We start from the raw sequence: 20,166 nt of genomic DNA, 5'->3' as shown, positions 1-20,166 counted from the left end.
CATTGTATTTTTACTGGGCCTGCTACTTGGGATCAGTTACCACCAAACAAGCTCTGCAGTGACCGTGATATGCAACATTAAGAACCACCATCCCCACTTATCAGCGGCGGCTCCAGGCACCAGCGCTTCAAGCGCGTGCCTGGGGCAGCAAGCCGCAGGGGGCGCCCTGCCGGTCCCTGCAAGGGCGGCAGTCAGGCAGCCTTCAGCGGCATGCCTGCGGGAGGTCCGCCGGTCCCACGGATTCGGCGGCAATTCAGCGGCGGGTACACCAAAGCCGCGGGACCGGCGGACCTTCCACAGGCATGCCGCCGAAGGCAGCCTGCCTGCCATGCTTGGGGCGGCAAAAAAGCTAGAGCCGCCCCTGCCACTTATCTTGATTCTACTCTCTGACCCCAAAAGTTCAGAGCAGATGAAAAATATGGACAGTTATATGGTAGTCCCAAAAGCAAAATTAAAGAGAACTGTCACAATAGATATGCTCCAGCTGTCCACCAATCCCCATCTCAATTATGGCTTTACAGAGTTAGTGTCTGTGTTTATAATTCTTTAAAAGTTTTAGAAAAATAAAGTGTGTAGCCAAATAGTCTGGACTGTAAAAGAGACCTTTGAATTTTGGCATTAATAAAAATGTGTTCACTTTTCAACATTTTTGATAGATACTATATACTATTTCCAAGTTTGTTTTCATCAGACAGCATATCTGTGTAACTCCTGCTCTCCACTCTTATTCAAGACACTTCTTCTCCTCTATTGCTTTTCCTTCTCTTTTCATTGACTCAACCCTAACCTTCCAATGCATCCATTCTGCACTGCAGCTCTTTTTCACTCTCCCATAATCTGAATGGAAACTAATGACTTGCCAATGCTGCATTTAGATGGCAATGACACTGAATGGGCAATAGTTTCATCTATCTGGGTATTAGGACTGAAAGCAGGAGGTTCTACATCCAAAGAAGTCGCATATCAGATAGGTCTTGCATCAATGGCATTTCTGGGTCTTCAAAGGCCTCTGTTTGGGCAGCAGATTTGTGTAACTAAAATACGAGTGTTCAGCATAGTAGTGATAACCACTCTTATATGGAGCAGACACACGGTCGTCAAAACAGCTGAGAGGAAATGAAACAGTTTTCAGTGTCTAATGTACCAGTGTAGTCTTAACATCCTTTGGTCTGATTTTGTTCCAAAGTGCAGACACTAAGCTTAGACAATTCCAGAAAGCTGCAGTCTTGCTTCACTTGAGAACAAGATGACTACAATTGTGAGATGATGTCCAATGTGCCAAAGACGGTACACTTTTGCACAAGGTTTATAGATCTGAGGTAAAAGGAAGTACAGCACAAAGCCAACTATGAATGAGATTGGAAGATGGAATTTTGAGGGATTTAAGAAACATAAATCCTCCCATATTGACTCTTGCCAAAGACTTGAAAGGGACTATTCAAGATGGAAATCCATTCTATGTCCCATCACAGCTACATCATAGCCATGTGAATCTTCTGCTGTGCCTGATCTCTATGAAACTTGTCCCTTTCATTTCTCTCTGGGTGTATTAGTCTAAAGTGACAAGGAAGAAGAGGAACACAATGAATAACTAAAGGCAGAAAGATCAGAGTGGAATGAAACTGGAATCCAATTGGTAAAGGTTTAAGAATTAAACTGGAAAACTTAATGAAGGATGAAAAACAATGATAAACTTATTTACTGGAAAACATGTCTCAGACTCAGTAACACAGCACCAGTCCTTTAAAAAAATAAATCAGAATTTATTCTTGTGAGTTTTCACTTTAATGTGTGTATAAGATTAGTTTCAAATTCAGGCTGATCTTTAAGTACTCTGAAATGGCTCTGTGCCCCTGGAAGGAACAAAAGCAGGATCATCTGCTTGAACTTCGGCTGGTATTGTTCTCTGAAGTTTTGGGGGTGCTTAAGGACTTTAATGCAAAGTGGACCCATGGCCTCATGATTGGTGCTATCTCAGGGGTTCTCAAACTGGGGATCGGGACCCTTCAGGGGGTCACAAGATTATTACATGGGGGGGTCGAGAGCTGTCAGCCTCCACCCAAACCCTGCTTTGCCTCCAGCATTTATAATGGTGTTAAATATATTTAAAAGTGTTTTTAATTTATAAGGGGGGTTGCACTCAGAGGCTTGCTATGTGAAAGGGGTCACCAGTACAAACGTTTGAGAACCACCGTGCTATTTAGTGAGGAGATACTGGATCACTCTAATAACTCCATTCTTCTCTTTCTCAGAGAACCAAGAAAGTAGTCTTGGGAAATTGCCCCAAGACTGTCTCATGTGGCAGTCCCACAGGGCTCTGCTCTGTTGCCCTCCGGTCCAGTGTATATCAGAAGCTGAAAGGGGGGATGGTAAGGAGATAAAACCAGCAGTGTCTCCTGTCTGCAGACCACACTCATTTCTAGTCCAGACATCTGTTGCAGTTAATAGTCTTAGCCAATGTCTTGCTGGAACATTAAACAAAAATCAGTCCACCTGTGTTAAATAAAAGTATTCTCAAGATGGGAAAAAAGAGAAAAATGATACACCAGAGTATCAATATCAGTGTTCAGCCTTGCAGTGATGGAGGCAGGAATCAAAAAGGGAGAAGGACAAAAATGGCTTTACTGCCACCTTTACAGCTTCCTATTTTTGGGACTGGCTGGTTCTTCACTGAACGTAAGTTAAAACACCTTCAGAGTGACTTTAGCCTTCACCCAGCTACTAGTTGTCCTAAGGGACTGTTCCAGAAGCTGGGAATAGCCTCATTATCCCTGTGTCTTTTATGCCAGGCATTGCAAGGAGTGGTGATGTAGAGCCACTATGCTGACTCTACAACCTCTGGGGATTCATCAGATCCATGAAGCAATGCAAAAGGGCCATAAACAACCTGGGAATTAATGCTATTGACCTTTCCTTGTTCTAAGGTTAATCCCCACTCTACCTAGTCACAATTTTTAGCAAGACAAGCAATATATTCACTAATACAGTGAGAGTTTCATACCAATTATAACAATGGCAGTCACCAGAATATAAATGTTATGATGTCCCCTAGTTGTGTATGCTTAAGGTAGATGCCATCCTCACTGGCTGAAAGTTTCCCTGCCTGTCTGGGTGTTTCTGGATACAGATGTTGTTTTGCTATTGCAATACAAACCAAAAGCCACTGTAGCGCCATAAAGGCAACCAGAGTAGACTGTTTTCAGCTTCAGACTCCGATATCCTCTAGGGCAGAATTGATTCATTGTGGTTGGTGGGACTAACAACGGGTAATATTAATCCTAGACTACATAAGTTATCGGGGGCAACTTTTGCACATCTTCTGCCATGCTGCTTCCTTTGGGAGAATTTCTTTCCTGGTTTGTTCTCTTGAGGAAGGGCCTAGCACAGTGGTGGGCAACCTGCGGGCCACACATCACTGGCCTACCACTTCCTTGGTGTGTCTTTGGGTTTCCTGCCAGAGTGAATATTGTAGTTGCACGAATTTTCCCATTTCCATCTCATGTCCTAGAAACAGGTGGTGGAAAACAGTTTGCCTAGATGTCAGAGAAATCTCTCTTCTGTAAGTTTGCCACGGGAAGAATTCTGTCTGGTAATTAGGTCATCTGTCTGTCCATTAAAATGTGGAGCCAAAAAGCACATCATAAAATGTCTGTTGGAATGAAGAGAATTAGTTTGGAAAAAAACAAAGAAAAACCAAAAATAAAACTTCACATCTGTGAATTAGTCCTCAGTTCACCAATTTGTCCACATGGATCAGTCTGTCTACAGAGAATGCTTAGCTGAATTTTTGTTTTAATACCCAGGTCACACAGTGAAAGTCGCAAGCAGAAGGTGACAGATCAGACTAAAAAAGAGTTACATTTTAACTCCAACCCTTATTATTAGATTTGACATCATGCTGTTTTAATAACAATGAAAACAACTGTATAAAAAAAACTCTACATACACAGAAAGGGGAGTAAATGTAAATATTTTCAAAGCCAAAACTTCAGGCTATAAATATCTTTTCACTCAATAAGCTGAAATGGATACCATGTATTTAAAGTTGTGAAACAAATGCACATCCATAAGTAATATCTAAGTCTATAATTAATTACTACATCATGGTCCTACGGATTCCATACCTATTATACTATGTTCTATTATGGGCACACAGCATGACAATGTCTGTATGTCACTAATGCAGAGTATGATGTTTGTGATATATTTAATATCCAAGTTATTGATTTAGACTGCTTAGGGGGATATCTGATACATACAGTATTTCCAAAACACACTGAATTAAACAAGAGGTAGCTAGGGTTACCCTGTTTGGTTGGACTGCACAAAAGGAACACTTTCAGAAAGACTGAACTCTCTTTTCTTTTCTTTTTTTAATTAAAAAGACTAAGAAGAGCTGAACAGACAAACTCATTCTAGTAGAGCTCTGTTTAAAGTGTACATTTATATTTATTGATGCCATCAAAGAAAAAAAGCTAGAGGAGCTACTTTACACATTAAGGATCATACTGTTGTCCTAGATTTTGGGTGGTATTAATTGAAACTCATCCACTGCAGAGTGATATGCCATAGCAGTGTCAAGAAGTTTAACTGCTTTTTATTTTTGTTATTTTTATTTTCTTTTTTTGTTCTGTACATTTGAACTGAAATATATCCATCAACTGACCCTTAAATGTACAGGAAAGAAATTCAATAAGGACTATATTCACACAGTAAGCAGATTTAATTATAAGGCACATGCATGGCTTTCATTAAAGTTTGCATCAGATATAGTTATAGACTATACATAACTAGCTAATGTATCATTAAATTTGTCAGCTAATTCCTTCCTCATAAAGCAAAATATTAATTGATTTAATGTTACTGATTACCTGCAATTAATCATTGACTTTGTTGACACGTACAAACAATATGCTTTTTGTCTTCTGTCAACACACAGATAAGACTCTCTAAACTGAGGATTTTTTTTTAAACTTGGACACTTATAAACCATGTACACTTTCAGATTACTATAACATGATGTTTCCCCAAAATGATGTATTCCAATAACAATTTGTTAAGAAAATAGAAGTACTTATTTTGTGTGTGTATAGGATGTTAATTGCCTTGTCATGATCTAAGATGATAAGTTTTGCACTGTATATTACATTAAATTCTGCAATGAGCAATAAATATAGCAGTTAATATACTCTAGAAAGGTAATAACACATACGGACAAGAAATTACTAGTTTCTGCAACATACTGTATGTCAACTAAGAGCCTTCAGCATTGTGAATTGCTATAAAGAAGATTGGCAACATGGGCCCACTGTACTTCCTGTCTCTCAAATTCTTCAGTAGAAAGAAGGTTTAAACGTATCACTTTGTGAATGGTGTGAGGGCCCCAATTTTGGCATTCCACGAGGATTCATATATCTCATGCCAGTTCTACTAAAACTAGATATACTACAAATCAAATTTTGTGAAAGGGGAAACCATCTGGTTCCATGCATTGCACTTCAGTGTCCACTAAATAAAATGTACTATACTTCTTATACCTAACTCATAGAACTAGAAGGGACCCCGAAAGGTCATCTAGTCCAGCCCCCTGCCTTCACTAGCAGGACCAAGTACTGATTTTTGCCCCAGATCCCTAAGTGGCCCCACTCAAGGACTGAACTCACAACCCTGGGTTTAGCAGGCCAATGCTCAAATCACTGAGCTATCCCTCCCCCAGAAAGGAACAAATTCTGGAGATGAGATGGACAGAAGACATTTCTGGAGAAGGGACAAAGTGATAGAACGAAGCTTACTTTAAAGGGCCACCATCCCATGACAGTTATGGTGATTTTAAGTATCTTCACCTTGTCTTGTTTTACTAATAAGGCCTAGTACCACTGATCTGGCCAAGTGATCAGATTTCTGTACAAATCTAACCCAATTTGGAGGCACATCTGAGGCCTGCCTAAAAGCTCTCTCCAGTAGCGTGCTTGATATAGATTACAAATATTCAAACTAAGCTTCAGAAGCCTATTTAAATATTATTAATTTTACATTTCTACGTTAAGTTTAAAGCATATTTTAAATGTCATTTTAATTGTATTTTGAGATGTCTAGACCATTCTGATAAAAGATGCCTTTTTTGTCATGATTATATTTTCAGTTGAATTGTTTCTAGAAAAATTTTGAATTATTTCTTTTAACAAGACCAGATAAAACATTTAATTTTAAATTAATGCAAATTGCATTTCAACAGTTATGGCACACAAAAATAGTTTAATAATTTTTGATAAAACAACCTCAAAAGCAATGAGTGATAATTTTTTCTTTTTTACTATAGTGGGCTAATATGCTAGAAGATTCTTGTGCTTGCTCAGATTAGCTTCTACATTTTCTTCCTGGTTTTATTTTAGTAGCAGATTCCTACAGGCAATTCCACACATCGCTACAAATCCTTATGCAATTTTATCCAGGATTCTATATTTATCAACAGGCACATCATCTTAACTGCAATTTTTTTTCTCAGCTGGAATCATGCTTTAAAACACATAAGAAAACCATAAAATAAAACATTTTCCTATACTAAATATTACCATGTAATCCAACATTTTTATTTAAATTACAGTTTAAGTGCTGGATCCTGCAAAGATTTAAGTATATGACTAACTTTATGCTCATGAGTAGTTCCATCAAACGCAACGGGACTGCTCACATGCACAGAGTTATTTACATGCATGTGTGTTTGCAGGATCAGGGGGCTAAAATACCTTATACTCTCACAAAGTTATTCTTCTCTGTTTCTGGTTCCATAAAACCAATTTTCCATAATAAAAAGGAATTAAGAAACGTGCTATGGGAGAAATTCTGGCTTGGAAGCTGCATGAGCAGATCTGAGACCACAAGCTGGCCCAAGATATGATGGAAGCTAGAATAACCAATATCCCACAGAAGATTTCCCCCCCCCCCTTTTTTTTAAAAGTACTTACCACTGATTTAAATAAAAATTGTTTTACAAATATTTGTGCTCAATAACCAATCAGTTTCAGATTTTTTCTTGGTAGTTTCTTAAACAAAGGCACTGACAGCATCCAAAATACAGTTCTCACTAGAGCTCAGTGAAGCTGCTTTCAACTACCTGAAAGCATGGATCTATACTGTTCTCAGTGGTAGCAGATGACAGAACAAGGAGTAATGGTCTCAAGTTGCAGTGGGAGAGGTTTAGGTTGGATATTAGGAAAAACTTTTTCACCGGGAGGGTTACCTAGGGAAGGTGGTGGAATCTCCTTCCTTAGTGGTTTTTAAGATGATTTAGTTGGGAATTGGTCCTGCTTTGAGCGGGGGGTTGGACTAGATAACCTCCTGAGGTCCCTTCCAACCCTGATATTCTATGATTTGCTGGAAAGTGTAATTTTGGTTGACCCAAAATTCTTAATGAATTTAACCAGACTTGTTTCAGCTAGGAAAAAGATTTTCAGGGTATGACATTCTGGGGTACAATCCAGACAAGTGTGGGCCTGTGTCACCCCAGCCCTGCAAACTTGGGTGCCTCACAATGATTTCCTGTTGTAGCTCCCACTTGGCCACTTACAAACAGCAAGCAGGTAACACCCTGAGTGTCTGTGGATAGCTGCAGCCTATCAGCCACACATCAGTCATACTTTGGCTTCCACCAGTCTTGGTTACCATTTGCAGGGTGACCCCAACACACTCACAGTCCCAAATTTTCCCCCAAAATGTGTGTTCTGCATTGTCCATCCCTCTCCTGGACAGTCCAGATATATTATGTCCATTGCCACTCTAAGGGGATCAATATGCAATAGTTTGCTACCCTAAATGGAGTTATCCAAACTGGATTAGTTTTGATAAAAGAATAAAACAAGATTATTTAACTATACGGAGATTGGTTTTAAGTGAGTACAAGTATAAGGCATTAAAATAAATGGTTACAAGAGAAATAAAGATATTCTGTTTCCTAGAACTAAAACTTAAACTAGACTTGGTTCAAGATGAAGTCCCTTAGCACATGGTGACCAAATTCCCAGATTAGGATCTGCTCCCTAAGGGGTAGGGGTGTGTGTGTGTGTGCGTGTGTGAGAGAGAGAGAGAGAGAGATATGGATAGGGAGAAATACCTTGAGGTGTTTTTGCCCCTTACTTTGAAATGCATCTTCCTGAGATTTACCCCTAGATAAAATTAATTCCTGCTGTGAGGACCGAGACAAGACATCTGGTGGTGAAAGGTTTCATGCTGTTGTTTGCTAAGATGCAGGTCTGTTTGTTCCTGCCCCCATTCCTTGCCAAAGAATGGCCACTTAACAAGTAATTGCCCATGAACTTTGATGACACCTGACTAGAGGCATCAGCTTGTCCTTTGTCTTTGAGAAACAGATTTACCCACTTCCCAGATTTGTCTGGTAAACACAGCCCACTCATGATTTCAGCTTATGTTGCTACATACATCTCACCATGTTATTATTGACCAGCAAGTTATTAGTTTTCAAATTATATCTTACAAGCCATATTTTGTACAAAGATTATTACAATGGTGTGTAAGATATGAATACGGTGGTGCATTCAGAAAAATGTGTTATGGATATTTTATAACTTTTAGCCAATGGTTAGGGCACATGCCTGGGATGTGGAAGACCCAGGTTTGAATCCACATTCTGCTGCAGGGACTTGAACTCATATTCCCTCCCCTCCCAGGTGAGCATTCTACCCAGCAGGCTATATGGTATAGCCTGCTCTCAATCTCTCCTGTTGAAGTAGTTCCATTTTGTATAACTACTTAAATCTTCATTGGAGCAAGGATTCGAATTCAAGGTACTCACCTCTTTTGGGTGAGGCGGGGGGAGAGAAACTAACCATCAAGCTCTATAGTCTGCTGATTTAGGCTCTCACCTGGGAGGTAGGAGATGTGGATTCAAATCTTGTCTGTGCCGGATTCAGTGTATAGAGTCATTCTCTCTCCCCCTCTTTGTATAAATACTTAAATATTCATTGGGCCAAAGCAGAACAGCTTCAACAGAAGAGACTGAGAGCAGAATAGCCCAGTGGTTCTCAACCAGGGGTATGTGTACCACCGGGGGTATTCAAAGATCTTCCAGGGGGTACATCAACTCATCTAGACATTTGCCCAGTTTTACAACATGGTACATAAAAAGCACTAGCGAAGTCAGTACAAACTAAAATTTCATACAGACAATGAGTTGTTTATACTGCTCTATATTCTATACACTGAAATGTAAGTACAATATTTATATTCCAGTTGATTTATTTTATAATTGTATGGTAAAAATGAGAAAGTAAGCAATTTTTCAGTGGCTGTGACACTTTTTGTATTTTTTTGTCTGATTTTCTAAACAAGTAGTTTTTAAGTGAGGTGAAACTTGGGGGTATGCAAGACAAATCAGACACCTGAAAGGGGTACAGTAGTCTGGAAAGGCTGCAAGCTACTGGAATAGCCTACAGCGTGGTGGTTAGGGCATTCACCTGGCAGGAAGGAGACCTGAGTTCGCATCCCTGCTCCAATGAGTACTTAAAATAGAAAACCTTCAAAAGGAGAGATTGAGAGCAACCCACCCCAAAATAGTTTATAAATTGGTGACCAGAATGCCCATCTGGGAGGTCTGAATTCAAGTTCCTGCTCTACAGTGATGATTTAAACTCCCATCATTACACGGAAGAGTCCTAATCACTGGGCTAAAAGTTATAAAATACAGAGTTTCTGAAGCTGGCCCTTTCAAAATGACTGAAATGAAACATTTTGTGTAACCTGAGATGGAATTTTCCAATTTGCTGACAAATTCTGAATATTTTCAGAACTGAACCTAATATTGTCCCTGATTTTTTGGTGGGCTGCCTGAACTGAAAAATCAATTATTGATCCAGCTCTCATACAGATACTGCAGAGACCAAGCAAGGTGAACATTTTTTCAAAAGGACCGTCCCAGTAAGCCTTATTCAGGCAAAACCCACATCGGTTTAAATGGGAATTTCACTTGAATGAGGACCACACATTTGGGTCCTAAATGTGAAATATTGGCACAAATTAATTCAACCTATAAAACGATTTTAAGAGTTAGATATCAGATTCAGAGGAAATGTTGTACTAAAAAAACCCACTAATGATGTTTGCATAGCAAGGTACATCAGTAGTGTGTGCCACATACATAATGCTTCAGATTCTGTGCTGTGCCTCTCAGAGGCATAGTATAGAACCCGCAGCCCAGGGCAAAAGGGTTGCTTAGGAGGCTTTAAGCCACGTTTGCATCTTCCTGATCCTGGACACTCTGGGGTTCTTCGCATAACTTAGACAGCCCTGGAAGCCTGCCTAAGTTATGACAGCCTTCCTGTGGCTATTGCAGGACTTGTCTTCACTACCGGGGTAAGTCGACCTAAGTTACACTACTGGTGTAGTTGCAGTTGACGTAGCTTAGGTCAACTTATCCTGGTGTCTTCACTGTGCTGCGTTGACAGGAGACGCTCTCCGGTCGACTTCCCTTACTCTTCTTGGAGAGGTGGAGTACCGGGGTCAACCGGAGAGTGCTCTGCCATCGATTTAGTGGGTTTTCACTAGACCCATGAAATCGACCCCATCTGCGTCAATTGCAGCAGCGTCGATCTCCCCGTAGTGAAGGCGAGCCCTTAGGGGCAGCAGCACTTTCGGGAATCTCTGCAGCCCCAAGGCTTGCAAAGGGATCCTCAGAAGGCAGCTTTATGACAATATTCTACAGTGCCTGCACCAGGAGAATCCTCCCGTGGCCAGAAGTGGGGCTTCCAGGGTCTCTTTACACTACTCCAGCCCTTTCAGACAACAAAGGGTCTGGAATGAGGGTGAGGCTCTCACCTAGTGCATTTTCAACTAAAACATGAAGCATTCAATGTGAGTCTGTAGGCCACAAGAAAGCATAATGTTTTTAAATACCTTTTCTCTAAGAAATGGAAAAATAAGCTACCAATTGTTTTGTTTTAGGGTTGGGAAGATGTACATTTTATTCATATGAACTAAAAAAGAGGACTTCAAAAGTATAAGACATTGATGCAAGAGAATGGCACTGGATAGACTGCTTGATTGACTGTTAAGAGATCAGTATAGTCTAGTATTAAATTCTTCATTATGGTCTCTAATTACCATGTGCACTTAGTGTAAGCTCTTCAGGGCAGGAACGTTGTCTTCTCTTATCTGAAAAGAATGTAGCACACTGCTGGTGTTGAACAAACAACAATAGAAAGTCATAAGGCAAACAGCAACAACTGCAATGCAATGCTATAACAGATAGTATAAAGACGAGACAAAAAAGTTGCATCCAGTCAAAAGCTTTATGTTCTGCTTTACCTCAGTTAAGCAGAATCAAATATTTAAAAGTCAAGTAGTGGGCTTATATGCCCAGAAAATGGAGTTTAAAATTGCAGAACTGATTAATGTTAAGACAGACACTTCAGCCTAAGAGTTTCAGCGAGAGTAAGAATTCATTGGTATGTTAATACAGTAGACTGTAAATGATCTGAAAATATAAAAATAATAGCAAAGAGTCCTGTGGCACCTTATAGACTAACAGACGAATAGGAGCATGAGCTTTCGTGGGTGAATACCCACTTCTTCGGATGCAGAAGTGGGTATTCACCCACGAAAGCTCATGCTCCTATTCGTCTGTTAGTCTATAAGGTGCCACAGGACTCTTTGCTGCTTTTACAGATCCAGACTAACACGGCTACCCCTTTGATATAAAAATAATAGATGCTGCATAGACAAGTCTCTTATCAAGCTTCTCAACCATACATTATTTCACTCTGATTTGAATTACAGTACTACAGAAAAACAAATATAAGCCATCACTATGGCTTAGTCTATACTTAAAGTTTTGTCAGAATAGTTATGTTCATTAGCAGCATTAAAAAACCACACCTCTAATGAACACAGCTATGCTGGCAAAAGTCTAGTATAGATGCAGTTATACCAGCAAAAATGTTCTTTTAAGCTTAACAGAAAAAGCAGTCTTTTGGGCATACAAGCTGTCTCAACACTAGGAATGTTTCCCAGTATATCTATATCGACAAACACTTTCTAGTGTAGAGAAGGCCTATATCTGTCATTAGCCAACAGTGTAAAAGGACAATGTTAAGAGCTATGTGGAGTCATTGCATAGATAAAGGTTTACATTCATCACTGAAGAATTATCTATCACAGTACTTCCATGATAAATTTCTAAAAAGAATAGGCAAAAAAAAAAAGGGGGGGGGGGGAATTAATAAAGATAATTTCTTACACTCTTCACTGCTTATCTAGAGCTTTAATGACCAGAAAAAAATACATCCACGGTAATCTTACATTAAGGCAATGTCTACACTAGAAACATAAATCAACCTATGTTAGGTAGACTTATAACCCCCACAGTAATTACTGCAGTGGTTCATGTCCACAATTTCCTCCTTCTCTTGGTTGTGCACATCCTGGCTGCCCGCAAGGCTTTTGGCTCCTGGCCACTGGGAGCCCAACAGCCCCTGGGCTCTCAACTCCCTGCCACCAAGAGCCCGGCTGCCCCCGGGCTCTCAGCTCCTGGCTGTGAGCTCTGACAGGGTGCCAGAAACCTCTGGGCAGCCACTGGGCTCCCCACCTCCCAGCTGGGCTGCACCCACTTGGCTCCCTGCTCCCAGCCAGGCTGCGCCTTGGGCTCCTCACTCCCCACAGGGAGCCCAGCAGCTGCACCAAGGCTCCCAGCTCCCCGCCCAGACTCCAGGTGCTCCCCACCAGGAGCCCAGATGTGGTGGGGAGCCAAGAGCCCGGGGGGGTGATGGGGTTGGGAAGCCAGGCTCCCAGCGGGGCAAGTGCAGTCCAGCTGTGAAAGGGGAGCCCGGGGGGCAGCCGGGCTCTAGCTGGAGTTCCCCACCCACCCCAGTGACAGCCTAGCTTTCTTGTCAATTTCACAGCTTCAGCATGGAGCTGCGAAATTGAATGCCAGGCAACAGCCGATGTAAATAACAGTGTCTACACAGACACTGCGTCACCCTAACTACACCGACATTAGCCCTACGCCTCTAGTGGAGGTGGAGTTATTATGTCGGTATAACAGGGCACTTACATTGGCGAGAACAAGGCTGCCTTACATCGACCTAACTGTGTGGTGTAGACCAAGCCTAAATCTGGTCATGAACTTTTGCCTCTAGCCTACAATGAGAGAGTGACAGAACAAAGAAAATTACACTGTATGAACAAACACCAGACTACCATATCCTAAAGCAGAAAAAATTAAGATACTAAAGATAAACAAGAAAAAAGCCTCTATGACTACACAGACCACACTGTAAGAAGAAATAAAAAATGGATTAACACACAGTAAAGGAAAGTAAGACGCTAGAAAATGAAACAGGTTAACTATGCTTCTTACAGAAAGAAAAAATTGATTCATTCATTTATCCTCAGCTTGCACAGACTTACAGGCATGCTTAAATTTATGCACTATGAGTAGTAGCCCCATTAAAATCAATGGGACACCAACCATTAGTAAATGTAAGCACATATATACATTTTAACAGTATTAGGGCCATTGCACAAGTCATTTAACAGGAAAGTTCAGTTAAGACTTCAGAAGATGATCAGTGCCAGAGATATTTTTATATTCAGTTCAATAAATAATGAAAGAACAGGTTTGAGGGAATGGGGAAAGAGAAAGGAAAATATAGTAGGTGTAATACACTCTTTTAAAAAAGTACAAAATGATTTTTTTCAGAACTAGCTTTGATGCACATATTGTTTGTCCTAAAGTCATCATTTGCCAATGGTTAAAAACAGTTTTATATGCACACATCTTATCATTACTGCTCTGGAGCAAGTAATATTTGAAAAAATTAGGCCCTGATCCTACGAAGACATGAACAGCCACATCAATGGAACTCTTCCTAGTGCATACATTAAGCATACATTAAGTTTTTGCAAGATCAGGGCGTTATGTGATAATTAAGCAAAGTTATTAATGATTATTGTATCCAACTGTTACAATTACACTCAGGGTCAGGTCAATAGCGCAGGTCATTTTTAAATAGTGCCACTTTGACATCATATACCTCAAATAATCATTACCATTCTTCACCAGCTAATTCACATGCAGCAACTTTACTGGTTGTATGGCTGAAAGGTGGGGGGAAGGGAGGGAGGAGAAGAATGTGGAGGAATGTGGGAAGTGTTGGCATGGGTATAGATTCAATGTTCTAAACAATAAATGTGAGGCTTTAGACCAGGGATCGGCAACCTTCGGCACGTGGCCCGCCAGGGTAAGCACCCTGGCAGACCGGGCCGGTTTGTTTACCTGCCGCGTCCGCAGGTTCGGCCGATCGCGGCTCCCACTGGCCGCAGTTCACCGCTCCAGGCCAATGGGGGCGGCAGGAAGCGGCAGCCAGAACATCCCTTGGCCCATGCCACTTCCCGCAGCCCCATTGGCCTGGGACAGTGAAACGCACCAGTGGGAGCCGCGATCGGCCGAACCAGCCCGGCCCACGAGGGTGCTTACCCTAGCGGGCCACGTGCCAAAGGTTGCCGATCCCTGCTTTAGACCATTTATAACTTGGTGGTGGACACAGAGTTACAAAACATTTCAAAATTCCTAGTTTACATTTCAATAATGTATTTTTGTATCACCATAAGGTAGTTGAATTTCTGCTAATTTAACGTTTATGAATATTTGTATCAAACTATTAATATTTTCTTTTACAGAACTACTTGTCTCTCTGTATCATCCCCCATCATACTACACAATGAAAAAATACTTAAGACATTCATAATCAAAGAGCTACATTGTGAGACAAATAAAAGGTGGGTTGGTAGCCTGTATGTTCAACAGAACAATGAACCAGTGAAGTCATCACTTATCTGCGTCAAAGAAAAAAAAATCTCAAACATAACACATGCTCCTCACAAAACAATTCCCGATACTACTAACATATCTGCATAAGCAACTTAATAGTCTTACAATGCAATTTGTTTATGAATATTTTAGATTTACATTTACTAGAGCTCTACCAGTAGCATCTAATACAGACTGCTCAGCAGGAAGCATGCCATGCTGGCTCTACTACTCCATCCCCCACCTCCCTTCCAGTTTAGGACTTCACAATCCCATTTTTCTTTTATTCTCTTATTTTTCTTTTCATTTTCTGTTCTTGGCCTCGGTATCACAGTTTGTATGGTCAGCACTTGAGAAATTTCAGCGCAAGAGTCACTAGAAATTGGATGCAGAACCTTTGCCTCTAAGTGGCATGGAATTTCAGCTAATTTTATTGCTGAAAATAGAAAACAAAATTAAATTACTGGGATCCGCTACTGTTCAGTGATTCCACTTTTTCACAACAGAAACGGTTCCTAGAAATGCTAGGTTCCACCTAGAGGTGGAAAGAGTTCTACCACCTAGATAGCCAAATACTATATGGGAGCTATTTCATGGTCTATCACCACCAGAACCATGTTAATTCAACACAGCCTCAGATGCTTTTCCTTCGTGGTTATTTTTAAAAAAATTTTTGGGGCTCACAAGTGTCATATGGCGAGACTACTTCCAATTAATTCACGTGATGATTTTGGCACCCGATTAAGGTTACACAAAATCATTGTAGTTATACATAAATACTTATCTCTGCAAATTTCCCTTGACAAGATTTTTTGTAATCCTTAAAACTGTAATCTGATATTTTCATATTTTAAATGTAGCATTCAACTGTTGTGAAATAAGAGACTACACTTTGTGAACAAAAATACTGTGTTTTTCAATCTGTTGGTTCTTCAGAGCAAATTAAAACTATCCCAGAAGCATGTTAATGGGCCTGAATGCTGGGTCCCCGCAGTATTATTGCTATGACAGGATCCTATATATAGCAAGTCAAATTGTTATTAAATGGGCACTTTCAAGGACTAAGGACAGGATTAAGATTTAACTCATCATAAAAATACCACACTTTTAAAAACTGCTCTACTGATCTTAGAAAAGTGTCATTTCTCCACAATAAGGACTCCAACACCGACAAAATCCTAACCTCTCTATTTTGCGACTCAAGAATAAACCAAGAATTAGAAGTTTTATGCAACTGCCTGTCCTACACTCTTCAATGTGTTCAGTATTTGTTAGAAGGCAAGGTAAGTACAAATTTTTGCTCACAGAAGTATTCCCAGATCAGAATTCTTGTATATTTCCCAATACCCGATCCACTCATGAGAACTGACCAGATGGACAGCAATACAAGCATGTCCATGTATCCAACAAGCCACATATTAAATTAATCTCCTAAGGAAAACAGAGAAAGACTTCACTCCCAAACTGAAAAGGACAAAGTTAGTATGGATAATAATGTTTTGAAGTTTTCAAGAGAGGGGTTTTTTTTAATCTATTAACATAACAACTACCATACTGGGTCAGACCAATCGTCCATCGAGCCCAGTATCCAGTCTTAACGCAGGGCTGAATGATTCAGAGGGAATGACCAGAACAAGGCAATTATCAAATGATCCATCCCCAGTCATCCAGTCCCACCTTTTGGCAGTCATAGGTTTAGGGACATCCAGAACATAGGGTTGCATTCCTCACCATCTTGGCTAATAGCCATTGATGGACCTAACCTCCATGAACTTATCTAATTCTTTTTTGAACCCAGTTATACTTTTGGCTTTCATAACATCCCCTGACAATGAATTCTACAGGTTGACTGAGTGTTGTATGAAGTGGTACTTCATTTTGTTTGTTTAAAACCTGCTGCCTATTAATTTCATTGGGTGACCCCTGGTTTGTGTGTTATGTGAAAGAATAAGTAACATCTTTATTTGCTTTCTCCACACCTTTCATTATTTTACAGACCTCTATCATATCCCCCACCCCAGTCATCTCTTTTCTAAAATGAACAGTCCCCGTCTTTTTAATTTTAATCTCTCCTCACACAGAAGCTGTTCCATATCTCTGATCATTGTTGTTACCCTTCTCTGTACTTTTTCCAACTCTAATATATCTTTTTGGAGATGGGAACAACCAAACTGCCTGCAATGTTCAAGTTGTGGGTGTACCATTGATTTATATAGTGACGCTATATTTTGTTTTATCATCTCTCTCCTAATGATTCCTAACTTTCTGTTAGCTTTGACTGCCGTTGTACACTGAGCAGATGTTTTCAGAGAATTATCCACGATGACTTGAGTGATAACTAATGTGGACCCCATCATTGTATGTATAGTTGGGATTATATTTTCCAGTGTGCATTACTTTGCACTTATCAACCCAGTTTTGTGAGATCCCTTTGTAACTCTTTTCAGTCAGCTTTGGACTTAACTATCTTGAGTAATTTTGTATCATCTGCAAACTTGGCCACCTCACTGTATTCCTGACAGTAACCCTTTATCTGCATACTGATGCTTAATAGGCACGTACATTCTAATATTCATAACACAAACACAAGTAATATATAGACCCGCTGGAAAATATTTGTACTGGGTAGTGAGCCATGCAATTCAGACAGAACACAAGACACAAAAACATTCTGTTTGTGAAATACTCATCCTTAAATGCACAAATGCCAGCTGAAGTGACTACGTTAGATTGTGAAGCAGATGACAAACTTTGTAAATGAACAATTACAGGCAAAGCTGACTAACTGAATGCATACTTGTGTCAACTGCAACTAAGTTATCTACATTATTGTGTGATTATGGTTTACAGTGAATGGGGATAGGCACTCAGCACTAAGAGGGAAATCCTGCTTTCACTGAAGACAAGGGCACAACTCATTAATCTACATAAGGCTAGGATTGTTTTAAGTGAAATACTGTTGATCTTGGTTGCTGCCTGATGTCAAGGGGACCAGACACATGCATTACCTCACCTGCTTGACCTCAGATGAATTAAGCAATGGAGGCTCTTCCAGGAGGGCTCTATCTACAGTTTTGGGACAGATAAAGTATTATCATTATGGTTTGCTATCAGTTGATTTCATACTACACCTACCTAAGCAGAGATGTCACCAGCTTCCACTGTCACTTACTCTTCTTTGGGTCAGATACAGTGTAATTATTGTCTATGCACCTTTCTTCACCTGCCAGGCTTTCCTGACATAAGCTGTGCACTGCACTGGGTCACATAGTGTCAATCTGCATGCCCTGTGCTCAGTGGGCTTTGTTGGGTACTGAGAAGAAGAGAAGTATCAGCCCCAGTTTAGCTTAGGCTACCGAGTTGGGGCAGGGGGCAGTGAGGGGCTATAGCAGGTAATGGCCCTGCACTGGGCTACCAGGTGTGTGTGTTGGGGATCGGGTGTTATAGCAGGTAACAACCCCAGCCCAGTGCCCCCTGCCCCAGCGAATGGTGCATGTGTGTATGGTAATGGGGGTTAGAGCGGGTAACAGCCCCTGCCCAGGGCGCGCGCGCGGTGGACACGGCAGTTATAGCGGGTAACAGCTCTGCCTCTGAGAAGCTGGTCACTTACCTGAGCCAGCACCGTCAGGAACCCACCGGGCGCTGCCCGTACGCACCAGCCGCTGTAACCCGCTGCCAACGAGCCTCCTGCAAGTAGGGTGGCAGCTGCAGCCCACAGACCCGGACACCGCTGCTGGCTCCCGGGGGCCCGCAGCCCGGAGACGCTGCCTCTCAGGGAACGCCGGGCACCCGCAGCCAGCGCCGCTCTCCAGGCCGCCATCTTCCCGGAAGCAGCTATAGACCCAACGCAGAACTCAAACGGAGCCCTCTGCTACCGAGCCAGCCCTGACGGCCCAGAGTCGCGCTAGGGAGCATGCGCAATGGAGGAGTAAAGCCTCTGCCCTTACTTTGCCCTCAGTTCTACTAACCAAGCGCACAGAAGGACCCGGGGGGGTGGCGCAGGAATTCTCTCAGCATCCGTGCTAGGCTTGTGTGTGACTCCCCTCTCGTCCCTCCAGCCCGGTGTCTGTGCCTGCCCCACAGAGCCCACCTCTGCCCTGGAGCATGGAGTGTCCATCAAGTCACCCCCCACAACACAATGAAACAGAATAGTGCCAGGGAGCAACAAATAGGCAAAGGTTAACAGAATAATAAATAAAGAGCCAGGGCTCTTCACCCATACCCCACTGCTGGCCCCTGGGGGCCCACAGCCCAGAGACTCTGCCCCTGAGGGAATGCTGGGCACTCGCAGCCAGGGCCATTTTCCAGGCCACCATCTTCCCGGAACCAGCTACGGGAGGCTGGGGCAATGCAGAAGTCAAACAGAGCCCTCCACTACTGGTCATCAGGGGGACAGAGGCACCCATCTGTCAGCCTGACATGGTGTCCTGGGAGGTATGGGCCTGTATCTGAGAGGTTACGGAGGGACTGTCAAGGATCATCCGGCCCTCTGACTACTACCCCATGTTACTCATCCCTGTGGGCACTAACGATACTGCGAGGTATGACCCTGAGCAGATCAGAAGTGACTACAGGGCTCCCTGGCTCCAGGAGTAATGGTGAAGGAGCTGGGGGAGTGGGTGGTGTTCTCTTCAATCCTTGCAGTCAAGGGTAGGAGACCAGGCAAAGACAGATGCATCCTGGAGGTGAATGACTGGCTGCGCAGATGGTGTCGCCAGGAGTGCTTCAGCTTCCTTGAACATAGGCATGGGCAGCGGGTATCATAGGCTGGGGAAGGCTGTGCCTTCCCAAATGGCCAGGTGTGGCCCCGCTCATGCTTTGCCCCCAGAGTCCCTCCTGCTTCCTGCTCTGGCCCACTCTTCCCAGTTCCCTTGTGCAGTGGCCCCGGCTTGGGCTGGGGCGGCTATTGGGGCCGCACGTGCCACCCTCCCTCCCAGCACTCTGGGGCTTTAGCTGTGCTGCCTGCCCACCCGGCAATCCAGGGCTGGGGAGGCTGGGGCCATGCCACCCACTTTCCGAGCACTCTGGGGCTGTGGAGGCTGGGGCCACGCCATGCCGCCCAGCACTCAGGGGCTGGGACCACGCCCTCCGCCCTCCGAGGACTCCGGTGCTGGGGGTGGGGGTTGGGGCTGCACCAACCGCCCTCCCGGCACTTCAGGGATGGAGCCGCACGACCTGCACACCGGTACTCCAAGGCTGAAGAGCCTGGGGCCATGCCACGCCACCCGCCACTTGGGGGTTGGGGAGGCTGGGGCCATGCCACCCACCCTCCCAGCAATCCAGGGCTGGGGCTGCGCCACTCACCCACCTGGCACTCCGGGGCTAGCCTGGGGCAGGGGCCGGCAGCC

The 20,166-nt window shown here is 42.6% G+C and overlaps 1 protein-coding gene across 1 annotated transcript in view; it reads right to left on the bottom strand.

The window, feature by feature from the left end:
- The window catches only part of MICU2 (mitochondrial calcium uptake 2), a 252,633-nt gene extending 233,995 nt beyond the window's left edge, over positions 1-18,638 (bottom strand). The window contains exon 1 of the mRNA XM_065418785.1: positions 18,429-18,638. Coding sequence (XP_065274857.1) covers positions 18,429-18,638 — 210 coding nt within the window. The remainder of the gene's footprint in view (positions 1-18,428) is intronic.
- Positions 18,639-20,166: the final 1,528 nt, after the last annotated feature.

The sequence above is a fragment of the Emys orbicularis genome, chromosome 1 (assembly GCF_028017835.1).
Source record: "Emys orbicularis isolate rEmyOrb1 chromosome 1, rEmyOrb1.hap1, whole genome shotgun sequence".
Classification (NCBI taxonomy): Eukaryota; Metazoa; Chordata; order Testudines; family Emydidae; genus Emys; species Emys orbicularis.
Note: the sequence above shows the minus strand (reverse complement) of the source record. Positions and strands in the feature narration are given on the sequence as shown.